This window comes from Rana temporaria, chromosome 1 (genome assembly GCF_905171775.1).
Source record: "Rana temporaria chromosome 1, aRanTem1.1, whole genome shotgun sequence".
NCBI classification, from domain to species: Eukaryota; Metazoa; Chordata; class Amphibia; order Anura; family Ranidae; genus Rana; species Rana temporaria.
The window spans coordinates 474,441,626-474,468,959 of NC_053489.1; the positions used below are offsets into that span (position 1 = coordinate 474,441,626).

The following is a 27,334-nucleotide window of genomic DNA, read 5'->3' on the forward strand; positions in this document are numbered from 1 at the left end:
ACACTTAGGAGGAGCCTCTCTTTTAGTCCCCTTTCACACGTATAAGACTTGTCTCACGATTTTGGACTGCAAAATCGTATGACAAGTCATTCTCCATTATTTTCAATGACTACCATTCATACTGGCACGACTTTAAGTTGTGCCTACTTCAGAGTAGTCCTTGCACTACTTTGGTCCGATTTTGATGCCACTTACACAGGCATTAATTGAAATCGCGGGCGCGAATCGCGGCAAAATCGCGCGGTTTTGAAGTCATACAAGTGAGAAAGGGGGCTTAGGCTGGGTTCACACTTGTCCGACAAACGCTCCGACATTAGGGGCTCATGTCGCATGACGTGTGAAAATCAATGTTTCCCTATGAGAGTCGTCTTAACTGGTCCGACACAAGTCGGCCCGATTTTGAAAATGCTCCCTGTACTACTTTGGTCCGACTTTGATCCTACTTCAGCCCATTGAATATCATTGAAGTCGGATCAAAGTAGGATCCTTGTCCTTACCATCCGACTTTGGACATGGTGATTACAGCAGCAGTAAAAGGAATTCATCTCACACTGGGACTGTTTTGATTGGTCAAAGGACAAGTCATACTGTCACAAAGTCGGACCAAAGTAGAATCCTGTTCATTCAAGTCGGATGGATGTAGGACAGATGTCGCAGAGCAAAGTAGGATAAAAATCATATGAATGTCGTGTAGTATCAGAGTGAACCCAGCCTTACACTCAGTTGTTACATGATGCTACTTGTATATCAAGTCAAAATGTTGCTTGTTATGCAAAACGCTCTCAAACCAAGTTACTCTCAAGCCAAGGTTTTACTACCGTATTCCTGAGCCCATGCAGTGATGTCCATCACAGAATCATGCCTGTTTTAATTGCATCCACTACTGCGTTTTAGCCATGTCCCCTGCGTTTAGAGATTTCTTCAGATTCTCAGAATCTTGATGATAGTATGTACTGTAGATGGTGATATATTTAAAATCTGTGCAATAAAATGGAGACTACATATAAGCTAGCTGTACAATATAAACAATAAAAGACACTGGACCTGCCAGTAAACCACAAAGTCATTTAGAAGTTTGAAAATTTTACTTTTAGAATCCAGATAAAGAATTTACATTACCAGTAAGCCAAGGGTAAATAGCTTTAGGTGTCCATTTCTAAAATAGATATTGCTTGCATAAGTATAAAAAACACATGATCAAGCAAAATATGTTTAATTATGTAAACGAGTCATAAATAAATCCACAAAAATAGTATAACAAAGAAAAAAAAAAAGGGATAATTATTAAACATTTGTAGTAAGCAGGCCTCATTCATTCGTATAATTGCTCTACATTCGTAACAGCATCACACTTCAGTAAATCAGATTTCTTAGTTACATTTTTACACTTACTTTACAAATGCATTTCTATGTACAATAAATTTCATATCTATAGATACACACACTAGATCTAACCTTCCAGATCAAGAATGCCAAATGTCAAAAGGGTCTGGTAAAATTAAAGTATAAACATTTTCTTTGGCATCTATTCATGTCCGGAAGATAGAGATTTAAGAAAAGAAAACTTGCCAACATCAGGAAAAAAAACAAATATGAAGAAAACATCCATCACATAAAATAAGCACAGCACCAGAAAATGAACACGCATCAACCTGACTAAAATAGAGTCTGAAGTGTCTCTTGTGTTGATAGGATTGGAGACTGAACAGAAAGTACTTTGGTGTCCTTCATATCTTGTTCCTTCTCTGCATGAATGGGAACAGTGTCTTTAGATAAAGGCTTCGTGTGCGCCAGTCTTACTTGCAGATTTGCTGTTGAACGTGAAGTAAAAACTCATAATAGGAGAAAGCTGCCTCTGATCGGTCTTCAATTAGATGCTGGAAAAAATCAGTCTTTCCAACACTGTCATCCCTAGAAGGACAGAAAAATATGACAGGTAAGATAACATAAACATTCTATTCTGCTACAAGAAAAATAAAAAACATCTCACAGGCTGCTGAACAGCAATGTAACAAAGTATTTCTCCAGGTTACACCCCCATCTGTTTCTTCATTGGGGAGATTTCACTTCCCATCCTGCAAACAACATGAGATGGGAGGAAATATTTCCCATTGGAATATTCCTCATCTATTCCTGTTCTGGTGACCATTCAAAATTCTGCCTTTTCCAAACTTTCAATCCCCACGACAATGTTCACTAGGACTAACCGAGAATAAATCTCTCCGAGAGGGGACTCAGAAAGCATAGAATTGTCAAGGGTTCTAAAATTTCCCCACGCCGTCTAAAACGAAAGGTCTTTGGATTTACGGTACTTATATGTTAAATTGGTAATAAGCCCAAAAAAAAAAAAAAAAAAAAATCAAATATTGTAGCTTACCAATCCTTAAATGTGGTGGCTGTGGTGAAATTTACCTTTTAAAATGATCTTGCGCTAAAGATATATAAAATCAAATACGTGCAAACTACAAATAGTGCAAGATAGTGGTAAGGTGCTATATGAGGAATGCCAAAAAAGCTCATATATAAATGTATAGTGAGCATACATATACCGATCCACAAAACGATATAATACAACATCCAAAGGTGATCAATATATTATAAAGTGTCACTGTGCAAATAAATAAAAGTGCAAAAAATGACAAAATGTGCAAAAATACAAAAGGTGCAAAAATGTAAAAAGTGCAAAAAAGTGCACAATATGGAAACTGGTTCAATATTGCAATATGAAAAAGATGGGTGAAAGTAAAGTTGAAAATGAAGTTTTTAAAACGTCCCATATAATGAATAAAGGGACAAATCTTCTAATATCTCCAAAGTCTTGATGAGAGTATTTCCTTAATTGAAGTATTGAACCATGGTGTCTGTCCTTCACCAGTCTCACAGAACTCTCACCTTCAAGATACAATATAACAGGGCACATCAACTTTTTTTCTTCCACTCCTCTCTATTATAGGATAACAGGGTAATTAAATTGATATCGCTACTTCTCTCCTTTATCCCATATGGTCTCAACGTCCTGAAGGAAATGACAGGAAGAGGGGGGGGGGGGGGGAGAAGGTGACTCCAGCCCGTGCCCAGGGACAAGCGAGGAGAGAGGACTCCAATAGGGTAGTAATTTATATAAAACTTTAATATGCCGGCCGGCGCAAATTTTTACGTCATTTACGTTAGGCTTTTTTCGGCGTATACCCTAGTTACCCCTGCTATATGAGGCGTAGCTAATGTTAAGTATGGCCGTCGTTCTCGCGTCGAGTTTTGAAAATTTTACGTCGTTTGCGCAAGTCGTTCGCAAATAGGGCTGGACGTAATTTACGTTCACATCGAAAGCAATGACGTTTTGCGGCGGATTTTCGAGCATGCGCACTGGGATGTTTTCACGAACGGCGCATGCGCCGTTCAAAAAAAACGTACAATACGCGGGGTCAAGCCAAATTTAAATAAACACGCCCCCAACATCCCCATTTGAATTAGGCGGGGCTTACACCGGCCCACATACGTTACGCCGCCGTAACTTAGGGCGCAAGTTCTTTCTGAATACGGAACTTGCGCCCAAATTTACAGCGGCGTAACATATCTAAGATACGTTACACCGGCCGGACAGATACACCATTGTATCTGAATCCGGCCCTAAGTGTTTTAATGTGTATGTTTGTCAAGTGTTTTGGTGTAATAAAGGCAATTTCCCTTTTCATGCACATGTGCAAAGCCAATACATTGATTTGATCAAAGCTGCTCAAAAACCAGTTTGACCACCTTAGTTTACTTTACTGAAAAAGTATAAAACACATTGGGCACATTTGCAAATATCACCTTTCACCTCTTCACTTTGTTTCCTTCAGGCATACACTCCAATCCTAGTTCAGAATCTGTCTCATGCATGGTATACTACTATTCTATACTAAAATGCATGTGCTACCTCTTTTGACACATTAAAGGTGTTGTAAAGGTTAATTTTTTTTTTTTTTACACAAACATGTCATACTTACCGCCTTTGTGCAGTAGTTTTGCACAGAGCGGCCCTGATCCTCATCTTCTGCGCTCCTGGCTCCTTCTCTTCGAGTGCCCCCACGGAGAGCCGCTTTCCATGGGGGGCACTCCTGTGGGAAAGCTCCAGAGTCCTGCTTTTGCGTTCATTGACTCAGACAGCAGGACTTGGCCCCACTCCCTGTCACTGGATTTGATTGACAGCAGCGGGAGACAATGGCTCCTACTGCAATCCATCTATCCAATGAGAACCTTAGTCAGCGGCTGGAGCTGCTGTGCTCGTCCCTGTAACGATCGGGTTCAAATAAGTAAAAGGGGGGCTCTGGGGTGCTGCGGCGTAACGTAAATGACATACGTTACGCCGCCGCAGTTTTATGCCCAGATACGAGAATCTGGGCCTAAATGTACTAATGTGAAAAATATTACATAATAATAATAATAATGACCTGCAGAAAACAAAACATTGACAATATACAGTTATCAAAGTGTACCATTCTTCACAACAAAAACCCAAAAGCCAAAATGTTGGGGTAGATTTGGATATCGATCGAAATCTCCCTTTCCTCTGAAGTCCGATCCGTATTTGGACCGCGTGTCGGAGGCCGACCGGTGGTGAGAAAGTGATGTCAAGCCTCCTCACCTCCTTTTTTAACCCCATTTAACCTAGAAATTTAGTTGGTAGCTATTCTCAAATGTATTAATTTAATTTAATAAGCAAAAGACATCCAATGTTATGTTTCCATATAATGACAGAAAACGCTGCAGCCTGACTGTCCCCACCTCCAAACATTTCCTTGTCTTAAAGAGACCATGTCCCCAGAGAAGAAAAAAATGCAAGCAAAAAGACAGAAAAATCAAGTATTTGAAATGCTTACTTGCAGTGCTTTTTATCCTTAATATTTTTTTTTTTTTTTTATCTGCTAGCAAGGGTTGTAAAGCTTTGTGTTTTTTCACCTTAAAGCATCCTATGCATTAAGGAGAAAAAACACCTTGCACTGTCCGGACCCCCAGTTTTATTTACCTGAGCCCCAAATTTCCATGGGCATGTCCCCACCGTCGTCCTCTCCACGGAGCCCCGGCTTTGATGGGATAGATTGATAGCAGCGCAGCCATTGGCTCCTGCTGTGGTCAATCAAATACAATGATGCGGGCACCGGGGGACGAGTCATACGCTCTGCGTCTATGGACACTGAATGTATGACTCAGGATCGCGCCCGCAAGGCAACCCCCTAAGGAGAGCGCTTCTCCTAGGGGGTTATCTAATGTGGGGAGGAGCCGCGAGAGTCCTCAGAAGAGGAGGATCGAGGCCACTCTGTGCAAAAGAACTGCACAGTGGAGGCAAGTACGATATGTTTATTTTATTTTTTAAACAAAGCTTTAGTATCACTATAAAATTTGCTAGACTACCCCCCACGACCTTGTACAGCATAGACCTCTCTCTTCTTCTAGGAGTGTCCAAATACTCTGTGCTGGCCCAGCTCTTCCACCTCTCTGCATAACCTTTCATATAGCTGCCAGAGGAAGAGCGAAGGGTACTACTACTGAATGTCACTTAGGGGACATCTTAGGCCCCTTTCACGCTGGGGCGGAAGGTGCTATTTTTAGCGGTGCTATCCCGGCGGAATCGCAGCGATATTCGGCCGCTAGCGGTGCGGTTTTAACCCCCGCTAGCGGCCGAAAAAGTGTTAATACCGCCAGCAAAGTGCCTCTGCAAAGGCGCATTGCCGGCGGTATAGCCGCGGCGTCCCATTATTTTCAATGGGAAGGAGCGGTGGAGGAGCGGTAAACACACCGCTCCTCTCACCGCTCCAAGGATGCTGCTGGCAGGACTTTTGGTCCCGCCAGCGCACCGCCTCAGTGTGAAAGCCCATGGGCTTTTACATTGAGACTGCAGGGCAGGAGTTTTTCAGGCCCTATTTTAGCTTTAAACCACCTGAAAAACTCCTCAGTGCGAAAGGGGTCTTAGTCTGCTGATATCACATCCAAAATGCCCAGCAGCACTTTTTTGGATGTTTACCTTTAAAAGCTCCGCCCCCCTTGTGTAAATACCTTGTATAAAATATGTTAAATGCACATATGTTATGGGAAGATTTTTGCTGAACATTTTGCTGACAGGGTCTCCTAACTGTTCAGGTATTAGACTATTTCCAGGGAGGCCCTGAGCTATCTGATGTGTTTTGCATATGAAGAGCAACATCATCTTTGTATAACAAAAAGAATATATGGAATAACAAAAAAATCCTCAAATACTTACTTTAGTACATGCAAAACAGGATTTAAGGGACTATCCCGTTGGAGCCATGAAATAAAACTCCTTGTTCTCTCTGACGCTAATGTATCCAACTCTGGAAGCTGGCTCTACATGAAGGGAAATGAGAAATAAAATCAAATGTGCATATCCACATATAGCTACAAAACACATTTGTGAAGTGGCATGTGAACCTCTAAATTACAAAGCTCAATGATTATAATTAAACTGCATCGATACCCACATTTTATTTTTTGTGTAGGAAAAAATGGAGAAGGGTCAGAACCTGTCAAGATTTACTATTCATGTCATCGTCAGGGAGATTTCCCCTTTACTTTCCAAGTACAATCTTTTACCAGACAGGAAGTGAGGGAAAATCTGCAGCAAGGAAACAGACAATAAAAAAAGAAGACTCTAGGTGGACATGGGTCTTCAAACTATGGCCCTCCAGTTGTTCAGGAACTACAATTCCCATCATGCCTAGTCATGTCTGTGAATGTCAGAGTTTTACAATGCCTCATGGGATATGTAGTTCTGCAACAGCTGGAGGGCCGTAGTTTGAGGATCCCTGCTCTAGGAGGTTCTAGCATTTCCCCACTTACATGTAACATTTTATTACTTCTGTCTGTGTTGCTGTTAAAGAGATTTCCTATCACTTCCTGTGCTTGGGACAACCGTTTTACCAGACAAGAAGTAAAGGGATTTCTCCAACAACCGCAGTAAAACCTGGCAATAGTTCTAATACTACCCAGGGCTGGCCTTAGCAGTATGCGAGTCGTGCGCCCGCACAAGGCGCCATGAGCAACAGGGTGCCGTGCCTGTTAAGTCCTGTGGCCAGTAGCAGCCGGATTTTTCCACTCGCTATCGCTGTCACGATATGTGGGTGCTCTGTGATTGGCCGAACGGGCCATGTGCGATGTGCGGGGCGGGGCATGCCGGGAAGCAGACATGGGGGTCTGTGAATGGCCATGCTGAGCTGGTGCTGGTCATGTGTGGAGGCGGGGGTGGAGCTGCACTGTGGATTCGATGATTGTGCCTGCTTGCTTGCTCCCGGAGTCCTGCCTCCCGATGTGTGTCTCCTGAGGACTTATCTGCCAGGTCAGTTTACCCCCCCTCCTCTGTGTCACCCCCCCCGAGGGAGTAGGTATTGGTCTGGGGAGAGGGAGGGAGCAGCCAGAAAGTCAGTGTGTAACCTGTGATGCCTCCATAGTAAAATGCTGGGCCTTTTACTATAGGGGCTCTGGTGGACTACAAGGCCCAGCATTTTACTATATGGGACTATAGGGAGCCGCCCCCTATAGTAAAATGCTGGGCCTTGTAGTCCACCAGAGCCCCCTATAGTAAAATGCTGGGCCTTGTAGTCCACCAATGCCCCCTATAGTAAAATGCTGGGCCTTGTAGTCCACCAATGCCTCTATAGTAAAATGCACCAATGCTGTAGTGTCTGTGTGTATTGTGTAGTGGTCTGTGGGTAGTTTATTGTGTAGCGGTCAGTGTGTATTGTGTAGCGGTCAGTGTGTATTGTGTAGTGGTCTGTGGGTAGTTTATTGTGTAGTGGTCTGTGGGTAGTTTATTGTGTAGTGGTCTGTGTGTATTATATAGCGGTCTGTGGGTTGTTTATTGTGTAATGGTCTGTGGGTAGTTTGTGTAGCGGTCAGTGTGTGTATTGAGTAGCTGTCAGTGAGTGTATATTGTGTAGCGGTTAGTGTGTGTGTATTGTGTAGCGGTCAGTGTGTGTATTGTGTAGCGGTCAGCGAGTGTGTATTGTGTAGCGGTTAGTGTGTGTGTATTGTGTAGCGGTCTGTGGGTAGTTTGTGTAGCGGTCAGTGTGTGTATTGTGTAGCGGTCAGTGTGTGTATTATGTAGCGGTCTGTGGGTAGCGGTCTGGGGGGGGGGCACCACAGGATTAGCTCGCACAGGGCGCCTGAACACCCAAGGCCGGCCCTGATACTACCCCACTCTTTGTATGATGTATAAGGAAAAAAAATGGCTCTGTAAAATCATTGAATTAGTGACAGTTTAGATTCCCTTTCCTGACTTTAATGAATCAAAGTGCACCCTCAATATTATTTATTAAACTGCACCATAGAAATTTTGGAGCTCAAATTGTGTGAATGTTTTTCAGATGTTTTTAAAATACCCGGTCCCAACTACCATCTGATGCCAATATTTTTAACGTTATTTTTGAGAGGACCTAAGCCTGTTACAAGAATCTCAGGTTAGACTACAGCTACATCCGGCATTTCTAAGGTCAGAGACATATTTATATACACACACAGTACCTAGATAAAAATGTGTCAGTGGCACAGGAGAAGTAACATGGCCATATAAAAATGTAAACATTCACAAATGAATTGCTTCAGATCCCTTTCACACTTGTTTATTTTTGCTAAGACATGTTATGATATGTGTTGATGTATAGAGTGCATTGCGCCCTGTGCTACCTCACATTAGTTTCCACTGATTAACACTGGAAACTATATCTGCAAAAAACAGTGAATGATCCCACCTTATGGGGTCTCCCTTGGAGCTTTTATGAAAACTGGCCTAAAACAGGAAAACTATCACTGTGCATAAATCTTTCAAAAGTTTTTTTTCTCCATTTTTTTTTTAAATACACAAATAACATATATAGGATTGGGTTTACATGGCATATTTTGTTTTTTCTTTCCATCCAGTCCAGAGTTTTTTTTTTTTTTTTTATATTTAAGACACAAGAGGTATATCCAAGTTATTAATCATGAGGTTTATCGAATAGAGTAGAAATCTTTAATGACACATATTTAAAGCGGAGGTTCACACTAAAAAACATATTTCAAACATTTTTTATCGCTGTACATAACGTTATATAGTTAATTTTCTTTTCGTCCTCCCGCGGGGAATAGGCGTTCCTATGAAGAGGCGTAGATGATTGACGTGCGGAAAAGGCGTGTCACGCGTTCCGAAAATAGCCGATCTGGGACACGACGCTATATGGCGCCTGCGCACAGACTAGGAGCTGACTGCGCAGGCGCTGTATATAGCCAAGTCTCAGATTGGCTATTTTCGGAACGCGTGACGTGCCTTTTCCGCACGTCAATCATCTACGCCTCTTCATAGGAACGCCTATTCCCCGTGGGAGGAAGAAAAGAAAATGAACTATATAACGGTATGTACAGCGATAAAGAAAAAAATACCAGCATACTGTAGCCGACGCAAGTATGCTGCATGTAATGGTACATAGATGTTTTAGGGTGAACCTCCGCTTTAAACAAAATCAGCTTATCAATTCTGCTCTAACTATGAGGTTGGTTTACTAAACCTGGAGAGTGACAAAATCTGGTGCAGCTGTGCATGGTGGTAGCCAATCGGCTTCCAACTTCAGCTTGTTCAATTAAAGGGTCACTAAAGGATTATTTTTTTTTTAGCTAAATAGCTTCCTTTACCTTACTGCAGTCCTGGTTTCATGTCCTCATTGTTTGTTTTTGCTTTGATGTTGCTGTAATTCCTCTCTGTTCTGGACACTTCCTGGTTATCCGTTTCCTGATCACCACTGTACTGGTAGATTTCTCACTGTGGTGACTAATCAAGCAGGTGTGTCTATAACCCCTCAGAACCAATCCAGTTTCGTTTTTCAAAACCTTCACTGCCCTCTATTGGCTCTCTGGTTCTGTACATCAGAGAACCAGGAAACAACAGCAAAAACGAAACTAAACTGTAGGTACATTATATGATTGGTTTTTATCTATATTTAATCATTTTTAAAATGAATCAATTAACTATTATGTCTCTATACCCTGTAAACAGTCATTTCAGAAAAAAAAAATTATTTTTTTCCTTTAGTGACCCTTTTTAAGCTTCGACAAAAAAAAAAAAAAACGGAAGCGGATTCTATGCAGAGGCGCACCAGATTTTGCCCTTTACAGGATTTACAACCCCGGTGGTCTCCGGATGTGAATCCAAAGTCTGTGCTTCTCCCCATCAGATTGTGAAAGCAAAACCACCTGCAAGTTTTTCACTGGGAAGGTGTACACACTGGTGGTACAAGTAGTGCATGTGACTCTTACCATTTTTGGTGGCACCGATGCATAGTTTGGGAAACCTAGAACATCATTCAAAAAGGCAGCATCACAGTTCCTTCCAATCCATAGATACAGAGCCTAAAAAACAAATAAAAAACAAACAGGGGTTGCAAACATACACACAACAAACATGCCATAAATACTACAAAGCTTCTAAACCTCATCTTAAATTGTTTTTGTAACTGTATTGTCTTACTTTGTTTTGTAAATCTCTGTGCAACCTGTTGGCGTTCCATAACTCCTGTATAATATGTATTGGAAGAAAGCTCGGCCCAAAATCTGATTTTTAAACAACCCAGCAAAAGTGTTAGTATTGCCTGTAAATTGTAAGGTTTTTTTATTGAAAACCATGTAGTTTTCCCTAGTGACAGCCCATGCAGATCATCAGGGCATCATAAGCAAAAGCCTCTGCTAGGTAAACCAGCCAAACTACCAGCATTGCCCAGCAGCACATCCATAGTAATATTTACAGTGCTTGTAGTTGGTGGTACTGAGTGGGCAAACAATGTATTTCTAAATCCCTCCCTTGGAAACATGCCTGTATTACTACTCTGCAGCCAGACAGCTTGGCTTTTTCAAGAAAAAAAACATGGCGATTACATTTTCAGAAACGGAAGTCTTGCTGCGTTTCAAAGCAGTTTTAAAATGGCTAAAATACAGCTGAAAAATAAACCTTGCATGAGGCCACCCTCCTCTAGTCAAACATTAGCTGGAATGTCAAGTGAGTACTTTTTAAAAAAATGGATCCCATTCCAATTCATATTCTTGCAATAAAAAATTTGATAAATAAAAAATGAATCTCATTTTTAACCACTTAAGCCCCGAGCCTGTTTTTCAGATTCGGGATTTACAAGACTAAAACAGTTTTTTTTGCTAGAAAATTACTTAAAACACCCAAAAATTATATATATTTTTTTTCTAACACCCTAGAGAATAAAATGGCGGTCATCGCAATACTTTTTGTCACACCGTATTTTCGCAGCGGTCTTACAAGCGCACTTTTTTTGGAAAAAATTAACTTTTTTGAATTAAAAAATAAGACAACAATAAATTTGGCCCAATTTTTTTATATATTGTGAAAGATAATGTTACGTCGAGTAAAATGATACCCAACATGTCACGCTTTAAAATTGCGCCCGCTCGTGGCATGGCGTCAAACTTTTACCCTTAAAAATCTTGATAGGCGACGTTTAAAAAATTCTATAGGTTGCATTTTTTGAGCTACAGAGTAGCTCTAGGGCTATAATTATTGCTCTCGCTCTAACGATCGCGGCGATACCTCACTTGTGTGGTTTGAATACCGTTTTCATATGGCGGCGCTACTCGCGTATGCGTTCGCTTCTGCGCGTGAGCTCGTCGGGACGGGGCGCTTTAAAAAATTATTTTTTTTGTTTTCTTATTTATTTTTATTAATTTTGTTATTTTTTACACTGAAATAAAAAAAAAAAAAAATTATCACTTTTATTCCTATTACAAGGAATGTAAACATCCCTTGTAATAGAAAAAAGCATGACAGGTCCTCTTAAATATGAGATCTGGGGTCAAAAAGACCTCAGATCTCATAATTAGGCTTCAATGCAAGAAAAAAAAAAAAAAAAAGGAAAATTTGTCATTTAAAAAAATGACAACAAAAAAATTGTCTCTTTAAGAGGCTGGGCGGGACTGACGTTTTGACGTCACTTCCGCCCAGCAGAGCTATGAGGACGGGTGGGGGCCATCTTGCCCTCACTACAGTCCTCACTCTCCAGGCGGCAACATCCGATCTCCTCTTCCGCTACCGACGGCTCCGGTAAGCGGCGGAGGGCGCGGAAAAGCGGCGGGAGGGGGGCACCTCTCCCGCCACCGATAACGGCGATCTCGCGGCGACCGCCGTTATCGTTTACACGGCAGCCCACTGTAAAGGTGGATATCCCGGTTCTGGCAGCAGCTGCTGCCGTTACCGAGATATTCAGCTTTAAAAATAGGACGTATATATACAGTGGGCTGTCGTTAAGTGGTTAAGATAGTTTTACTGAGCAGTTTCCAATCAAAGATGTGGGGGTCTCCAAGTTAAAGTGATATTAAACCCAAAGCCAATAATGTAATATATTGCAGCTTACCAATCATTAGATTTAGTTTTCTTTTTTAGGTTTAATGGATTAGAGGGCCTCCACTCTGGATGAAAGAGCACAGTGGCACCATTAGACAGCAGTATTTGTTTTTTGGGTGGAGGGGACTATTAGATACACTAACAAATTGAAGCCAAACTCTAGCTCAAACTTTACAAGCAGTTGCAGGAACAGTTTTGGGATAAAACAACTTTCACATAAATAAAAGCTGATCATTCTAAGCACCCTGTCAGTGATAAATGGTTTATCTCAAACCTTCAACTGCTACATCCACAAGAGAGCTTTTAAAAAAAACTATTGAGCAAAAATATTAGGGTACAAAAATCGGCAGGAAGGCCCCGCAATAATAGTCCAGGTACAAAGAAGTGACCCTTCAAAAGACAAGAGCAGTGTCATAGATAAAGAACACGTGGGTCTATGTTATAATGAATAGTTGAAAGTAGGGAGAATTTAGTGCATTGGGGAGAAAGATTCGATAAGATATTGACTAGTTAAGGCAATAATCGAGTATGAAAGTCGGCATGTGTGACTGAAAATACAGAGCTGTAAACATATTTTGAAAAAGTTTTGACAGTGGGAATAAAATAAGATAAAAAGGGAAAAATTAAAAAAAAATCCTGAGAGATTCAAATTAGGGGGGGAGAGAATAAAGGGCAGGGAAAGAAAAAATTAACAAAAAAACATTAGAAAAACAAAAAATTAGTAATGAAAAGGAGGAGAGGGAAAAAAAGCAAGAAAACGATTGGATAAAAAGAAGGGGAAGGTAATCGGTAAGACTGTGGTTAAAAAAAAAAAAATATATATATATATATATAAAATAAATACATACTGAACCAGCATCCATGAGAAAGGCTCCTTCTCTTTCAAGCTTCTCTGCTGACAAGTGCTGTAGAGGTGGCTGTGGTACAGCTTGGTCATTAACAAGTATAGCACCCTGAGAGAAAAGAAAACATTATAGAAAAAAAAAACATGGCACACAAACACCAGTCTGCATTCACACCTAAACAGAGCATATTCCTCGTCAGGGCAAGTCCCCATTACATGCAGTCCAGTGCGTTTGTTTTTTGCATAAAAAAATGCATGGACAGTAGGTCACATGGATTTCAAAAGGCAAAGTTCACACCACTGCAGTGGGTTCCAGCACAGTCAACCAGTAGAACATGCTGCATTTCTTTTGCAAGGAACTGCACTGGAATGTGGCAAACATGAAAAATGCACTGGAAGGCATTACAAAAAAAAAAAAAAAATAGAAACACTGTGTGGTGTGGACTGGCTCTTTTTTTTCCTTCAGGTGTTTTATAGGCACATAATAAGCGTATTTGCACGTGAATCAATCGTCAGGAGCCATTTCCTGGGCTAGGCAAGGGGAGCAGTTCTATAGGTGGAGAAAAGTCCATTTCACCCAGAAAACGCTTGTATCAAAACACTTACAGGCACTCCTATTATAGAATATGAAACAAAAAAAAAAGCTCACATGCTTTCTCTCTAGGACACGGAGCGTAGGGCTCAAGGTGTGTTTTCAATGCCAATATAGAATACAAAAAAAAACTTAGGGCCAGATTCACAAAAGAGATACGACGGCGTATCTCCTGATACGCCGTCGTATCTCTGTGTTACGGCCATCCTAACTATGCGACTGATTCATAGAATCAGTTACGCATAGCTAGCCCTAAGATCCGACAGGTGTAATGGAATTACACTGTCGGATCTTAAGGACGCAATTCTAGGCCGGCCGCTAGGTGGCGAGGCCATTGTGGTCGGCGTAGAATATGCAAATGACTAGTTACGGCGATTCCCGAACGTCCGCGCTGCCCGTCGATCTAACTTTACGTCGTTTCCGTCGAGTTACGCCGCGTAAAATTAGGGCTGAGCCCTAGTTGTTCTATGCCATGTTAAGTATGGCCGTTGTTCCCGCGGTGGAAATTTAAAAAACAACGTCGTTTGCGTAAGTCGTCCGTGAATGGCGCTGGACGCCATTTACGTTAACGTCTAAACAAATGACGTCCGTGCGACGTCATTTAGTGCAATGTACATCGGGTAATTTACCCGACGGAGCATGCGCAGTACGTTCGGCACGAGAAGGCGCCTAATTTAAATGGTGCCCGCCCCATTTGAATTGGGCGGGCTTGCGCCGAGCGCATTTACGTTACACCGCCGCAAGTTTACAGGTAAGAGTTTTGAGAATCAGGCACTTACGCTGTAAACCTGCGGCGGTGTAACATAAATGGGATACGTTACGCCGCCGTGGAGTAACGTAATTCTATGTGAATCTGGCCCTTAGTGAAGACTTAAGTTTACCATGTAGGGGATACCTCCATGTTGGCATACTAAAATTCTGGAAGCAGATGATGCATTTCCATTCCAGTGTCATAACAAACAGGAGAGGAATCACCATTAGGCACTATAGGCTTGTCGTTCTGTGGTAAGAAAGAGGTAGCCCTCCGTTGAGTTATCGCACGTTATCAGCAGAAATACAGTCATCACTCATATAGGCTTATTTACAAATGATCACAATAAGTTAAGCCAGGTGAGAACCAGTAAAACAAGAAAAAGCACTTTGTAACACTGTGGAATCTTGCCAAAGGGAGTTATTTGGGTGCGAAAGGTTGTGTGCCTCTGCAGGCTCCAGTGATGGAAATCCAGCACTGGTAAAAACAATACATTAAATAATGTGTCAAATAAATGATGAAGCAAATAAAGGTTGGAAGGGTTACCATAACAAAACTATGACCAAGCACCTAAGATGTGCATGCGAATAAAGAGTAGTTAAATGGGCAAGCATTTCTAAAAGTCCATGCCAGGGTTATAAGCACAGTTGTCAGTACACAGATCAAGTGAAACAAATTTACTGATGGCAGTCACACAAAAAACCAGTACAACTCAATGTCACATTGTGAACAAAAGCTTTTGGTTGCGATTAAAAGGTAAAAATCAGCCTACATACAATATTTGCAAATCCAATAGCAGCAGCTTTATTGCAATGAAATTCTGCACAGCACACAAAACCTTCCTGCAAATGGCTAATATTTCATGCAGATATTGTCATACCTCATCAGTGAGCCTGTCTATTCTGTAGAGGCTGGGATGGATCATTTTCATCAGATGAACTATCGGCTGGTATTTTATCTGACACATTGCAAAGACGCGATCATCCAGACGTGTGCTGGTGCCAGTCCTAAAAGCTTTCTACAATGAAAGTACAAATACAATTACTCTCAATCATAATGAAGATACTCTAAAGACAACTCAATCTCTGACTCTCCATTTGTAGAATTTCCAGAATTTCTGTGTCCGACTGAAGGCATTTGCCAAATATCACAATTTCATAGCTTTACAGCTTTGTATATTTCAAGTGAAAAAATATATAAAGTACACTACTGTGCAAAAGTTTTAGACAGGGGTGAAACAATTGCATAAATGGCTTTCAGAGATAGAACTTTTAATAGTTTATTTTTACCAAAATAGAAAGTAAATGAACAGAAGAGAATTCCAAATCAATTCAATATTTGGTGTGACCTTTGCCTTCAATACATCATCAATTCTTCTAGGTACACTTGCAGACAGTTTTTGAGATAGGTTGTTCCAAACGTCTTGGAGAACTAACCACAGATCTTGTGTGGATGGAGGCTTCACAAACAAACAGCCTGCTGCTACAGCCAAATATTTCACATTTTTCCTCATTAGTCCAGAGCACCTGCTGCCATTTTTCTGCAGTTCCTAGGCTTTCATGCATATATGAGCTGCTTAACCACTTCCCGCCCGGTCAATAGTAAATTGACATCCAGGAAGTGGTTCTGTAATCCTGACTGGACGTCTATCGACGTCCTGCAGGATTACATGCCGGCGCGCGGCAATCGGTAATGCGGGGTGTCAGTCTGACACCCTGCATCTCCGATCTCGGTAAAGAGCCTCCGGCGGAGGCTCTTTACCACGTGATCAGCCGTGTCCAATCATGGCTGATCACGATGTAAACAGGAAGAGCCGTTGATCGGCTCTTCCTCACTCGCGTCTGACAGATGCGAGTAGAGGAGAGCTGATCTGCGGCTCTCCTGACAGAGGGGGTTCGCGCTAATTGTTTATCAGCGCAGCCCCCACTCGGATGCCCACACTGGACCACCAGGGAGGGCCCCCTGGTGCCCAATAGAGAAATAGGCAAAAAAAAAAAAAAACCACAATCATTGCCAATCAGTGCCCACAAATGGGCACTGACTGGCAACATGGGCACTGACTGAAGTGATGCTCAGCAATGCCATCAGTGCCACCCCTCAGTGTCCATCAGTGCCACCCCTCAGTGCCCATCTGTGCCACCCATAAGTACCTATCAGTGCCACCCATCAGTGCTGCCAAAGAGTTCCCATCAGTGCCGTCTATCAGTGCCACCTCATCTGTGCCCATCAGAGCCACCTCATCGGTGCCCGTAATTAAAATAAGAAAACATATTTACAAAAAAATTAACAGAAAAAAATAAAAACGTAATTTTTTTAAAAATTTTGTCTTTTTTTTAGTTGTTGCGCAAATAAAAAAAAAATTGCAGAGGTGATCAAATACCACCAGAAGAAAGCTCTATTTGTGGAAACAAAATGATAAAAATTGTCATTCAAATTGCGACAGCGCTGAAAGCTGAAAATTGGCTTAAGCAGGAAGGTGCGTAAGTGCCTGGTATGGAAGTGGTTAAGCCTTGGTTCAATGTTGGAGGTATGGCAATGCTTCTATGAAGACCACTTCTGACCAGACTTCTCTGGACAGTAGATGGGTATACCTGGGTTTCACCGGTTTTCACCAGAGTTCTTAGCTGATGGCACTGCTTGACACCTTCTGATGTTGCAGGGAAGAAAGCACAATGTTGAATAAACAGTTGCGCTAATTGTTGCAATCCATATTTGAAATAAAAAATATATAAAAATAGTGCAATCAACATTATTTAATTACTCCCCTCAAGTGTGTAGTGAACTAATTAATCCACTTGTGAAAAATTAAAACATGAAAACAAAATTTTAGTGACACGTGCCTTAAACCTTAATTTCAACGTGTGATTTTATCACACATTAAATGTAGTTTTGGAAAGTCCAATATATCTTCTGTGCAGAATGATACGGTGGTAATCTTTTAATCTTCTCATGCATAAAATAAAACTTGCTCCCCAATGTTCCCCCCCTCCCCCCGGGTTTTGTGCTCACCTCTATTGATGTGGCCACAACTAAGTTTGGTCAGAAATAAAGATTTAGGGCCTGATCCACAAAAACCCGACGTAACTTAATTTTTCCCGTTTAAGTTACACCGTCGCAAAATCTCTACCTAAGTGCCCGATCCACAAAGCACTTACCTAGAAATTTTAAGCGGTGTAACTTAAATCTGTCCGGCGCATGCTCCCGACGTGCTTTGCTCGGTTTTACGTTGCGCCGGGTTTTGAGAATCGCGACGGGCGAAAAAAAAAAAAAAAAAAAAAAAAAAAAAAAAGAGTTGCGGCGGGAAAAAAAAATAAAAAAAATGACAGCGACGCGGGATAGAAGGGTATACTTTTACAAGGTGTACTAACTTTACACCTTGTAAAAGCAGCCCTAATTTTGCGACGGCAAACTAATACTTACAGAGAAAAAACGAAGCGTAAAAGCTTTGTGGATCTCCGTAAGTGCTAATTTGCATACCTGACGCTGGATTTCGACGAGAAATGCCCCCAGCGGCGGATGCGGTACTGCATCCTAAGATCCGACAGTGTAAGTCCCTTACACATGTCGGATCTTCTCCCTATCTATGAGAAACTGATTCTGTGGATCAGTTCCATAGATAGAAACAGGGATACGACGGCGTATCAGTAGATACGCCGGCGTATCCCTTTTGTGGATCAGGCCCTTAGTTTCCAGAACTAATGAGAGGTCTTTTTCTCCTTCCAGTTTCTCTGTATGCATCTCCAAATGGCAGTGATTAACCAGTGCATGAAAAAAATAAGAGGCCCCTCTCCTGTCACTGATAAAAGTGATCTTGCAGCGAATCCGTCGTAGAGACCACTTATCTGAAACAGGAAGCACTCACTGAAGATACCGGGCTTTTGGCAGCTAGCTGCTGCATAACGATATTCCTCTTAAAAGTGCCGACGTATATTGATCGTGAGCTGGTTCGGAAGTGGTTAAGGAATGTGTCACTGAATGTTTTTCATGTTTTGATTTTTCACAAGTGGATTAATTAGTTCACTACACACTTTAAGGAAGAAATTAAATAATGTTGATAGCACTGTTTATATATTTTTGATTATGGATTGAAACAATTACCGTATTTATCGGCGTAGAACACGCACCTACATTTTAAGAGGGAAGTTTCAGGAATTATTTTTTTTTTTTTTTTTAACTAAACAACTTTGAATTAAAATAAGGGTCAGTGCACATCTGCAGCCTGATCAATGCCCATCTGCAGCACATCTCACCAATGCAGCCTGATCAATGCCCATCTCATCATGCAGCCTTATCAATGTCCATCTCATCGTATAGCCTTATCAATGCCCCTTTTTAGTCTCAATGCAACCTCACCATCAATGCATCATGGACAGAGCATGAAATCACAGAGCCGTCATCTCCTGTTTGGCCCTCACTCGGCACTGGCAGTCACACAGACACACACAGTCCCGCCTCCAACATCGGAATTGGACCAGCTCCTGTGATAGACAGAACACTGGTACAATGCCAGTGGCGGAGGCGGGACTGTGTGTGATGTGAGAGCTGAACAGGAGATGACGGCTCGTGAATTACAGCTGTTCGTCTCTCACTCTGCAGTCACACACACACACAGTCCCGCCTCCGCCATAGGCATTGGGCCAGCTCCTGTGATACACAGAACACTGGTCCAATGCAAGTGGCGGAGGCGGGACTGTGTGTGTGTGACGTGAGAGCAGAGAGAGAGACGAACAGGAGATGACTGCTCGTGAATTCTGGCTGTGTTCGTCTCCCTTCTTACCTTCCAAGGTACACTACACTATCAGCGTATAACACGCACCGGCAATTTGCCCCCTATTTTCAGGGGGAAAAAGTGCGTTATACGCCGATAAATACAGTAGTTCAACTGTTTATTTATTCAACACTGTGGGGGTTATTTACTAAAGGCAAATCCACTTTGCACTACAAGTGCACTGGACGTGCAGTCGCTGTAGATCCAAGGGGGACAAGGAAAATAAAAAACAGCATTTCGGCTTGCACATGATTGGATAATAAAATCAACAGAGCTTCCCCTCAGATCTACAGCGACTGCACTTCCAAGTGCATTTTCAGTGCAATTTCAAGTGCACTTGAAGTACAAAGTGGATTTGCCTTTCGTAAATAACCCCTGTGACTTTTATATTGGGGAGTGTGTTACCAATATTTATTTTAAATTACATTTTTATTTGAATTAGAAGATTCAATAACAAATCTGTTCTACCGAGTCTATATTGATTCCTTATTTGAGCTATGCGGATGGAATCTTATTGATTTTAAATATAAACTGTGATTATGTACGCCATTGAAAAGTAACATATGGAGACACATTTGGCATTGGGTTGATTACCTGTGGTTTAAATTGAGCCTGGCTGTGTTCCAATTATAATCAGCGGCTCGCAAATAGTGTGAACCAAGCTGTGAATGATAGGTGACAATGGAGGGAGCAAGTCTTATTTTATGAATGAGAAGATTCAAAGAAGGTTACCACAGTATCATTCTGCACAGATGAAATATTGGACTTTCCAAAACTACATAGATAAAAATCACACATTGAAATAGAGGTTTAAGGCATGTGTTACTGAAATGTATGTTTTTCATGTTTTAATTAGTTCACTGCACACTGAAGGAATGAAATAATGTTGATGGCACTGTTTATTTTTGATTTAGAATATGGGATTGCAACATTTAGCGCAGCTGTCTATTTATTCAACACTCTGTCGCCACATTTATATTGGGAGTGTGCTTCCAGTTGCTGGTTGGGATATTCGATTATTCCAACAAACACTAGTTGCTCGCAAGAGTTTTTTTTTTTCTTTATGACAACAACAGAATATGCGGATGCACACAATGAACAATCAACAAGCTGTAAGGCAGGAATCAGGTACACAAAACAATTTATACAGCAATTGGTCATGAACGTTCCTCCAATGCTATAATGACCTTCCCCAGAAGGGGGGGCATGCTACCTCACTAGTATAAGGGCTACTTAGGCTTGTGGTGAAATGGTTAGGCAAGTACATGTTGCTTTCCGATATGACTAACTTTTCTAGTTTTCCGGGTCCACTAAAAAGCCTACTCCTGCATGTCCTCAGTGGAGAGGGGGGGGGGGGGGGGGGGGTGTTCAAGGTACCTCCGTCTGACCATCTCCGGGCAGTATCTAGCCTGGGGACAATCAAGAGAAAGGCAACACACCATTATGTGCCCCATTTCCATTGTAGCAAGGAGAGGAGGCGGCTCGCAAGAGTTTTTGATTATCAAGTAAGCATGATGTGTCTTTCAACTATAGCAGGGATAAGCAATTAGCGGACCTCCAGCTGTTGGAAAACGACAAGTCCCATCATGCCTCTGCCTCTGGGTGTCATGCTTGTGGCTGTCAGGGTCTTGCTATGTCTCATGGGACTTGTAGTTCTGCAACAGCTGGAGGTCTGCTAATTGGATATCCCTGATCTAAAGCATTAGGTTTCCTCAGTTGGCTACTCAATGTAGCCTTTTTCTTCTTGTCTCTTCAAAAGAGCTTGAACAGCAGATCTTGAAACTCCAGTGTACTTTAAAATCTTTGCCTGGGAGAGATCTTGCTGATGCAGTGAAACTACTATGAGTGCACAGTCTTGCCATGGTGTATGACCTGTGACAAAATCTCACTTTAGTACCAGAGATTGGCTGCTCCTCATCCAGTTTTAAGCCTCCTACACAGCTGTTTGTTAATGAGTATTTCAACCTACATATGAAATTGATCATTAGCACCCGCTTGGTATAATTGGTTAATAATACATCTGACTTTGTGCAAGTGTAAGAATTAATGCTGGTTTGAAGCCAAAGGGTAGTCACACCAAATATTGATTTGATATAGATTTGCTTCCATTCACTCACTTTGCATTTTGTAAATTGATAAAAAATAAACAATTAAAATATATATTTATGAAAGCATTCTTATTTTATAGCATTTTTTAAAACCTGCCTACAACATTTGTACAAAATTTTATATCTAGAGCCAAAATATTTTTTTTTAAATTCGATTATGGGAGGACACGGGTCAGCCCCATACACAACAAACTCCCAAGCGCTGTATGTTCTGACATCTTTCTATCGGAACCACCAATAACTTTTTCAGCAATTTGAGCTAGAGTAGCTCTCTTCTATTGGATCAGACTTCAAAGGCCAGCCTTCACTTCTTATGTGCATCAATAAACCTTGGCTGCCCATGACCTTGGTGCTGGTTCACTGGTTTTATTTCCTTGGATTACTTTTGGTATGTCCTGACTGAAGATGGGGAACATCCATCCCACAAGAGCTGCAGCTTTGGAGTTGCTCTGACCCAGTCTAGCCATAATAATTTGGCTTGTCAAATTTGTTCAGATCCTTACACTTGCCCATTATTTCTGCTTTCAACACATCGACTTCAGTGAACATCACTTGCTACCCAATATATCCCACCCACTTTCAGGTGCCATTGTAAGGAGATAATCAATGTTAGTCACTTTACCAGTCAGTGGTCAAAATGTTATGGCTGATTGGTGCATATATTTTGAAATTCCACTTGATAAATAACCATCCAACTGTTATGTCTCAAAATACGTTATAAGTGTTACCAAGTATGTTTAGTGGTAAAATTTGGCCTGCAATGGATTCTTTAAATTACTAGTACCAGGAGCCCTAGATTTACATGTAGTGTAACTATACAAAATCAACAATCTTTTGTGCTACAAACTAAATCACAGGACTTTGATACACAAATCTGGGGTCAACTGCTTGTTGTCATACAGACCAGGGCTGTGGAGTCGGAGGAAATTTTGGGTACCTGGAGTCGGAGGAAATTTTGGGTACCTGGAGTCGGAGTCAGCAAACAATGCACCGACTCCAACTCCGACTCCTTCTAAATTTAGATTGTCGGAACATTTAGGAGTCAAAACATTTATCTACCGACTCCACAGGCCTGATACAGACGTCAGATTTTATGGTGATGGGGAGGACTTTTATGCATCAAAGAAAATAATTAGGCATTAAAAAATAAAAGGTTTAAACTGTCAAAAGCTGTCAGCGCCGGTTCACACAGGGGCGACTGTCGCCCTCTGTTCTGTACTATGGAACCGTTCTAATAGGAGCGACTCAAGGTCCCTGTACAACTTTGGGACGACTTGCTTTGACTTCAATACAGAAGTAATTTTGCAAGTCGCCTCTGAAGTCGTGTGCAGACCACCTTGCAGAGTCGCGCTGCAAGTCGTGCCGCCCCAGTGTGAACCGGCACTCATGGTCAAAAATTAGAGTATAGTTGAGTTAAAAAATTAAATTTAAATTATATTACACAGGCATTCATTAGAAATCAACCTAACATTAATGCAAATTGCTCAGTGAAGGAACATGTTAGATCTTTCTTCACAATGGCAATGTTGAACTGGTAAAGCTTTACCGAGTTTGTCTTGTACATGTCCCCCTCTAGTGGCAATAAGCATTTTTCTTTTTTTGTAAATGAGCCTTGTTTTATTTATTGCAGAAGCCTATTCAGAAATAAAATGTTCAGGCTTGTTAAAGGATAACTTCACCAAAAAAAAAAAAAAAAAACATGTGCATTTATTTTTATTTATTTTATTAGGAGCCTGAGGAGCATTGCATTCGTGATCAACAGATTTAATCTCAGGCTCCTGTAGACTGTCATTGTAGCTGTCTGCCCATACCTCATACAGGCAGGCAGTTACAGAATGGCAGGAAGCATCAATGAACTACCCTCAGCAGCACCTCGGTAGTTCACTGAGAACTACAAGCCATCAGCTGCAGTGGTTGACAGAAGTTGTAGTTCCTCCATTCACAGAACTGTGATACAGGTGTAACGTGTTAAAGAAAGTGAACTTATCCTTTAAAAATTATCCAATAGAGTTATACATGAAGGAGTAGAGTGAACTATGTGCTTATCCAGAGCAGACCGGACAGCTTTTATTTACTTCAAATATTTAACAGCTTTGACTTTTATTTATTTTTTACTTCAGCAGATACTTGCTGGAGCTGGTCAAACATAAATGCAACACAAAAATATACAATACTGGTAAGTTTAAAAAAAAAAAAACACATTTGCTCAGGAGGAGCACCTAATTTAGTTGTCCTATATGGACCACTCCATTGTTTTCGCTCATTTGGCACAACTGAAGGTCCTGTGTTATAAGACAAGTGGTGTAATAAATTCACTTACTTGCTTTAGAAGAGCCAATATATAGAGTGGAAACATCTTAAGGGAATTGGGTGCTATCAATGCAGATGGCTGTAGATTTGAAAGCGAGGAATTGTATGCCAACAAAGAATCCACGACTGCATTTACTAAGGCATCTCTTGCATCAGAAATACTGGATGATATGGATCGGTCTACAGCTATATTAAAAAAAAAGAAAGAAATATATATATATATATTTATTATAAAGTTTTCTATAACTATGCAGCTCAAAACAGTACTAGCATACCATGGCTCAATCAAATGCAGAGTATGACCACAAAATAGTTGAACTACTTACCTGTCATGGTCAGGAGGAAAAGGATGTGAGCATACTGTGCAAATCACAATAAAGATCTTTACCTGGGTTAAGCTATTATAAACCCGTCAGCCTGGATATCCCTTAAGTCCCATACACACAAGCAGAATGTCAGGAAAAAAAAAAAAAAAAGAAGAAGAAAAACAGCCGACATTCTGCCCATGTGTATGTCAGTCTGCCCAAAAGAAGCCGGACGTTCGGTCGGCTTCTGTCGGACGTACATGCTGGAAGACCAGCAGTCGACCGACTCCTGATCAGCACTCTCAGCCAATGACAGACAGTGCTGATCAGCGTGTTCTGGCAGTGGAGCCGCCCCCCTGTCAGAAAACAACAGCTCAGCCAGGGAGATCTCTGGACTAACCTTGCATGGTTAGTACAGTGTCTCCGACCAGAGCTGTGGTTGCACGAAAAAAAAATTAAAAATAAGTGTGTACCAAGCTATGTCCATTAGGTAAACATTTCCAGCATCCAAAGACAAAGTAAAGCAACCAAAGGGAGTAGCATATACTGATACTTTTTAAGTAAAGAGACAAAGATGGTGGGCTCAAGGTGTGTGGGAGGTTCGCACTAGATACCCTTGTTGCCATTGTGTCCTTGTACCTTTAAGGGGTGGGCTCCCTCCAGGCTCACCTTCCCTTATCTATCTATCCGTTATTAGATACACTGTATGTGTTCCAATTTTAGAGACTTAATATTTATAGAGTTAGAACTGCAGTACACTGGAGTGCCGTGAAGTGGTCCTGCAGCTTGCACATATATTTGCAAATGTGTGCAAACTAAACCCCTGTTTTCTATGTGGACTGTTAGACAGGACAATTGTCTTTGTTGCAGGCTGGCTGATAATTTCATGGGAATTCCATGTGCTCCTTTCTGTAAAGGCCAGTTATAGGTTGGGGTGGTTATCATCATTTAAAAAAAAAAATGTATCCACTCTCTCCAACTTCTAGTGTAAGCAGCTTTTTTTTTAGATCTCAGTATTACAATAGGTTTTTTGCAACATTTTTAGTCTACACATAATTTGAAAATACTGAGAGATAGATAAATTTAGATAGATAGATATATATATATATATATATATATATATATATATATATATATATATATATATATATATATATATATATATATATATATATTCCAATTTGCTCAGGCAAGACAAAACAGGCAACAAATATCTGATTTTACAATTATTATTATAATAATGGTAGAACTCTGGTTGGGTTGCTCATGAGTCTAAACCTCAGAGTAGAGGAAACCACTATCAAATTTCTACTATGCAGGTGTCACTGTAAAACTGTGAGAAGTACATTGACAGCGTTCCCTTGAAGTGTTCAGTGCTTAATAATTCTGATCCCCACACATTTGATTCAAAAACAACCTGGATCACCTGGGCATGCCATATGTGCCAAGGCATTACCTTTGCTCCAAAACACATTTTCAGCCACTAAATGTAATATTTATTTCTATGTAATAATTACACCCAGGGGTGCCCAACTAGTGGCCCGGGGAGCACATGTGGCCTGTGACTTCCTACTCTGGGATAGGGGGTCAGCAAACCCAGAATGCGAGCTGCTGACCCGCCATTCCAGAGCATCAGTGTAAGCAAGCGGCTGTGGAGCAGAGCCACATAAGCCGATGCTTCCTGTATAGCACCAGCTTTTGTCACAGGTGGAGTGATACCAAATGCCCTCTGCTTAGGACAACAACACCCGACGATATCTGTATGGAAGACTGTTATTAAAAGGTAAGTTTATTGCTAAAAATCACTATACACACACACACACACACACACACACACACACACACAAGCAGCCTTAGGACCCTCAATTCACTTCTATGGAGCAGCAGATGTTCACAGACTTGTATGCGTGTACAACCGCCTACCTCCAATCTGATCTGCTAAAAAAACGAAGGGGGTCTGTCACCTTCCATCTGGGCGGATGGCATCAGAGGGCCCATAGAGTAGAGCAGGGATCCTAAAACTACGGCCCTCCAGCTGTTGCGGAACTACAAATCCCATGAGGCATTGTAAATCTCGGACATTCACAGACATGACTAGGCATGATGGGAAATGTATTTCCTGAACACCGGGAGGGCCGTAGTTTAAAGACCCCTGGAGTAAAGTGTGCTGTGTCTGCTCTGCATAGACAGAATGAACATGGATCTCCCATCTGCCCGCTCGGCTCATTGTGGCCCATGACTGGTTATCAAGTCACTTAAGTGGCCATCACTCTTCAAAAGGTTGGGCACCCCTGCCCTAAACCTTCTGCAACATGTAAATAAGGCCTTATGCACAGTGAACGTAAAAAAAAATGCCACTTTTACAGACATTTTTATTCTGCCTCAAAAAGCACCTCTATGTAGAGAAAACGCCAGACGTGCCTAAACACTAAGAGGCAGATCCACAAAGACAGTACGCCGGCGTATCCACTGATACGCCACCGTCATTTCAAATTTACCGCGTCGTATCTTTGTTTTGAATCCTCAAAACAAGATACGACGGCATCTGGGTTAGATCCGACTGGCGTACGTCTTCGGATCTTAGATGCAATTCTTCGGCGTCCGCTGGGTGGCGTTCCCGTCGTAATCCGCGTCGAGTATGCAAATGAGCTATTTCCGACGATCCACGAACGTACGAGCGGCCATCGCATTCTTTTACGTAGTCTCTAGTCGGCTTTTTCCGGCGTATAGTTAAAGCTGCTATATGGTGGTGTACTCAATGTTAAGTATGGCCGTCGTTCCCGCGTATAATTTAAAAAATTGTATTTAGTTTGCGTAAGTCGTCCGTGAATCGGGCTGGACGTAATTTACGTCCACGTCAAAATAATGACGTCCTTGCGACGTCATTTAGCGCAATGCACGGCGGGAAATTTAGGGACGCCGCATGCGCAGTTCGTTTGGCGCGGGGACGCGCTTCATTTAAATGAAACACGCCCCCTACTCGCCGCATTTGAATTGCGCGTCATTACGCCGCAAGAGATATACTACACCGCTGTAACTTATGGCGCAAATTCTTTGTGGATTAGAAGCTGGGAACAGTAAGTTACAGCGGCGTAGCGTATCTCACATACGCTGCGCCCATGCAATTGTTTGTGAATCTGCCCCTAAATGTAAATGTAATGTAAATGAATATTCTGGCCAGTGGAATCCATTAACGCTCAAACACTTGAAGCACCTAATATTCATGTGTAATACCGCAGCTTTTACAGTGTTTTTTTAAAGTGCATTTTTTTCC

The 27,334-nt window shown here is 41.5% G+C and overlaps 1 protein-coding gene across 3 annotated transcripts in view; it reads right to left on the reverse strand.

Annotated features, from left to right (window-relative positions):
- Positions 1-1,070: 1,070 nt before the first annotated feature.
- The window catches only part of SEC24B (SEC24 homolog B, COPII coat complex component), a 101,969-nt gene continuing 75,705 nt past the window's right edge, over positions 1,071-27,334 (reverse strand). For all 3 annotated transcript variants that reach the window (XM_040329383.1, XM_040329375.1, XM_040329367.1), the window contains 6 exons: positions 23,766-23,941; positions 15,450-15,587; positions 13,231-13,335; positions 10,279-10,371; positions 6,239-6,342; positions 1,071-1,911 (listed from right to left, as the gene is read on the reverse strand). In XM_040329383.1, coding sequence (XP_040185317.1) covers positions 1,797-1,911; positions 6,239-6,342; positions 10,279-10,371; positions 13,231-13,335; positions 15,450-15,587; positions 23,766-23,941 — 731 coding nt within the window. In that variant the 3' untranslated portion in view covers positions 1,071-1,796. The remainder of the gene's footprint in view (positions 1,912-6,238; positions 6,343-10,278; positions 10,372-13,230; positions 13,336-15,449; positions 15,588-23,765; positions 23,942-27,334) is intronic.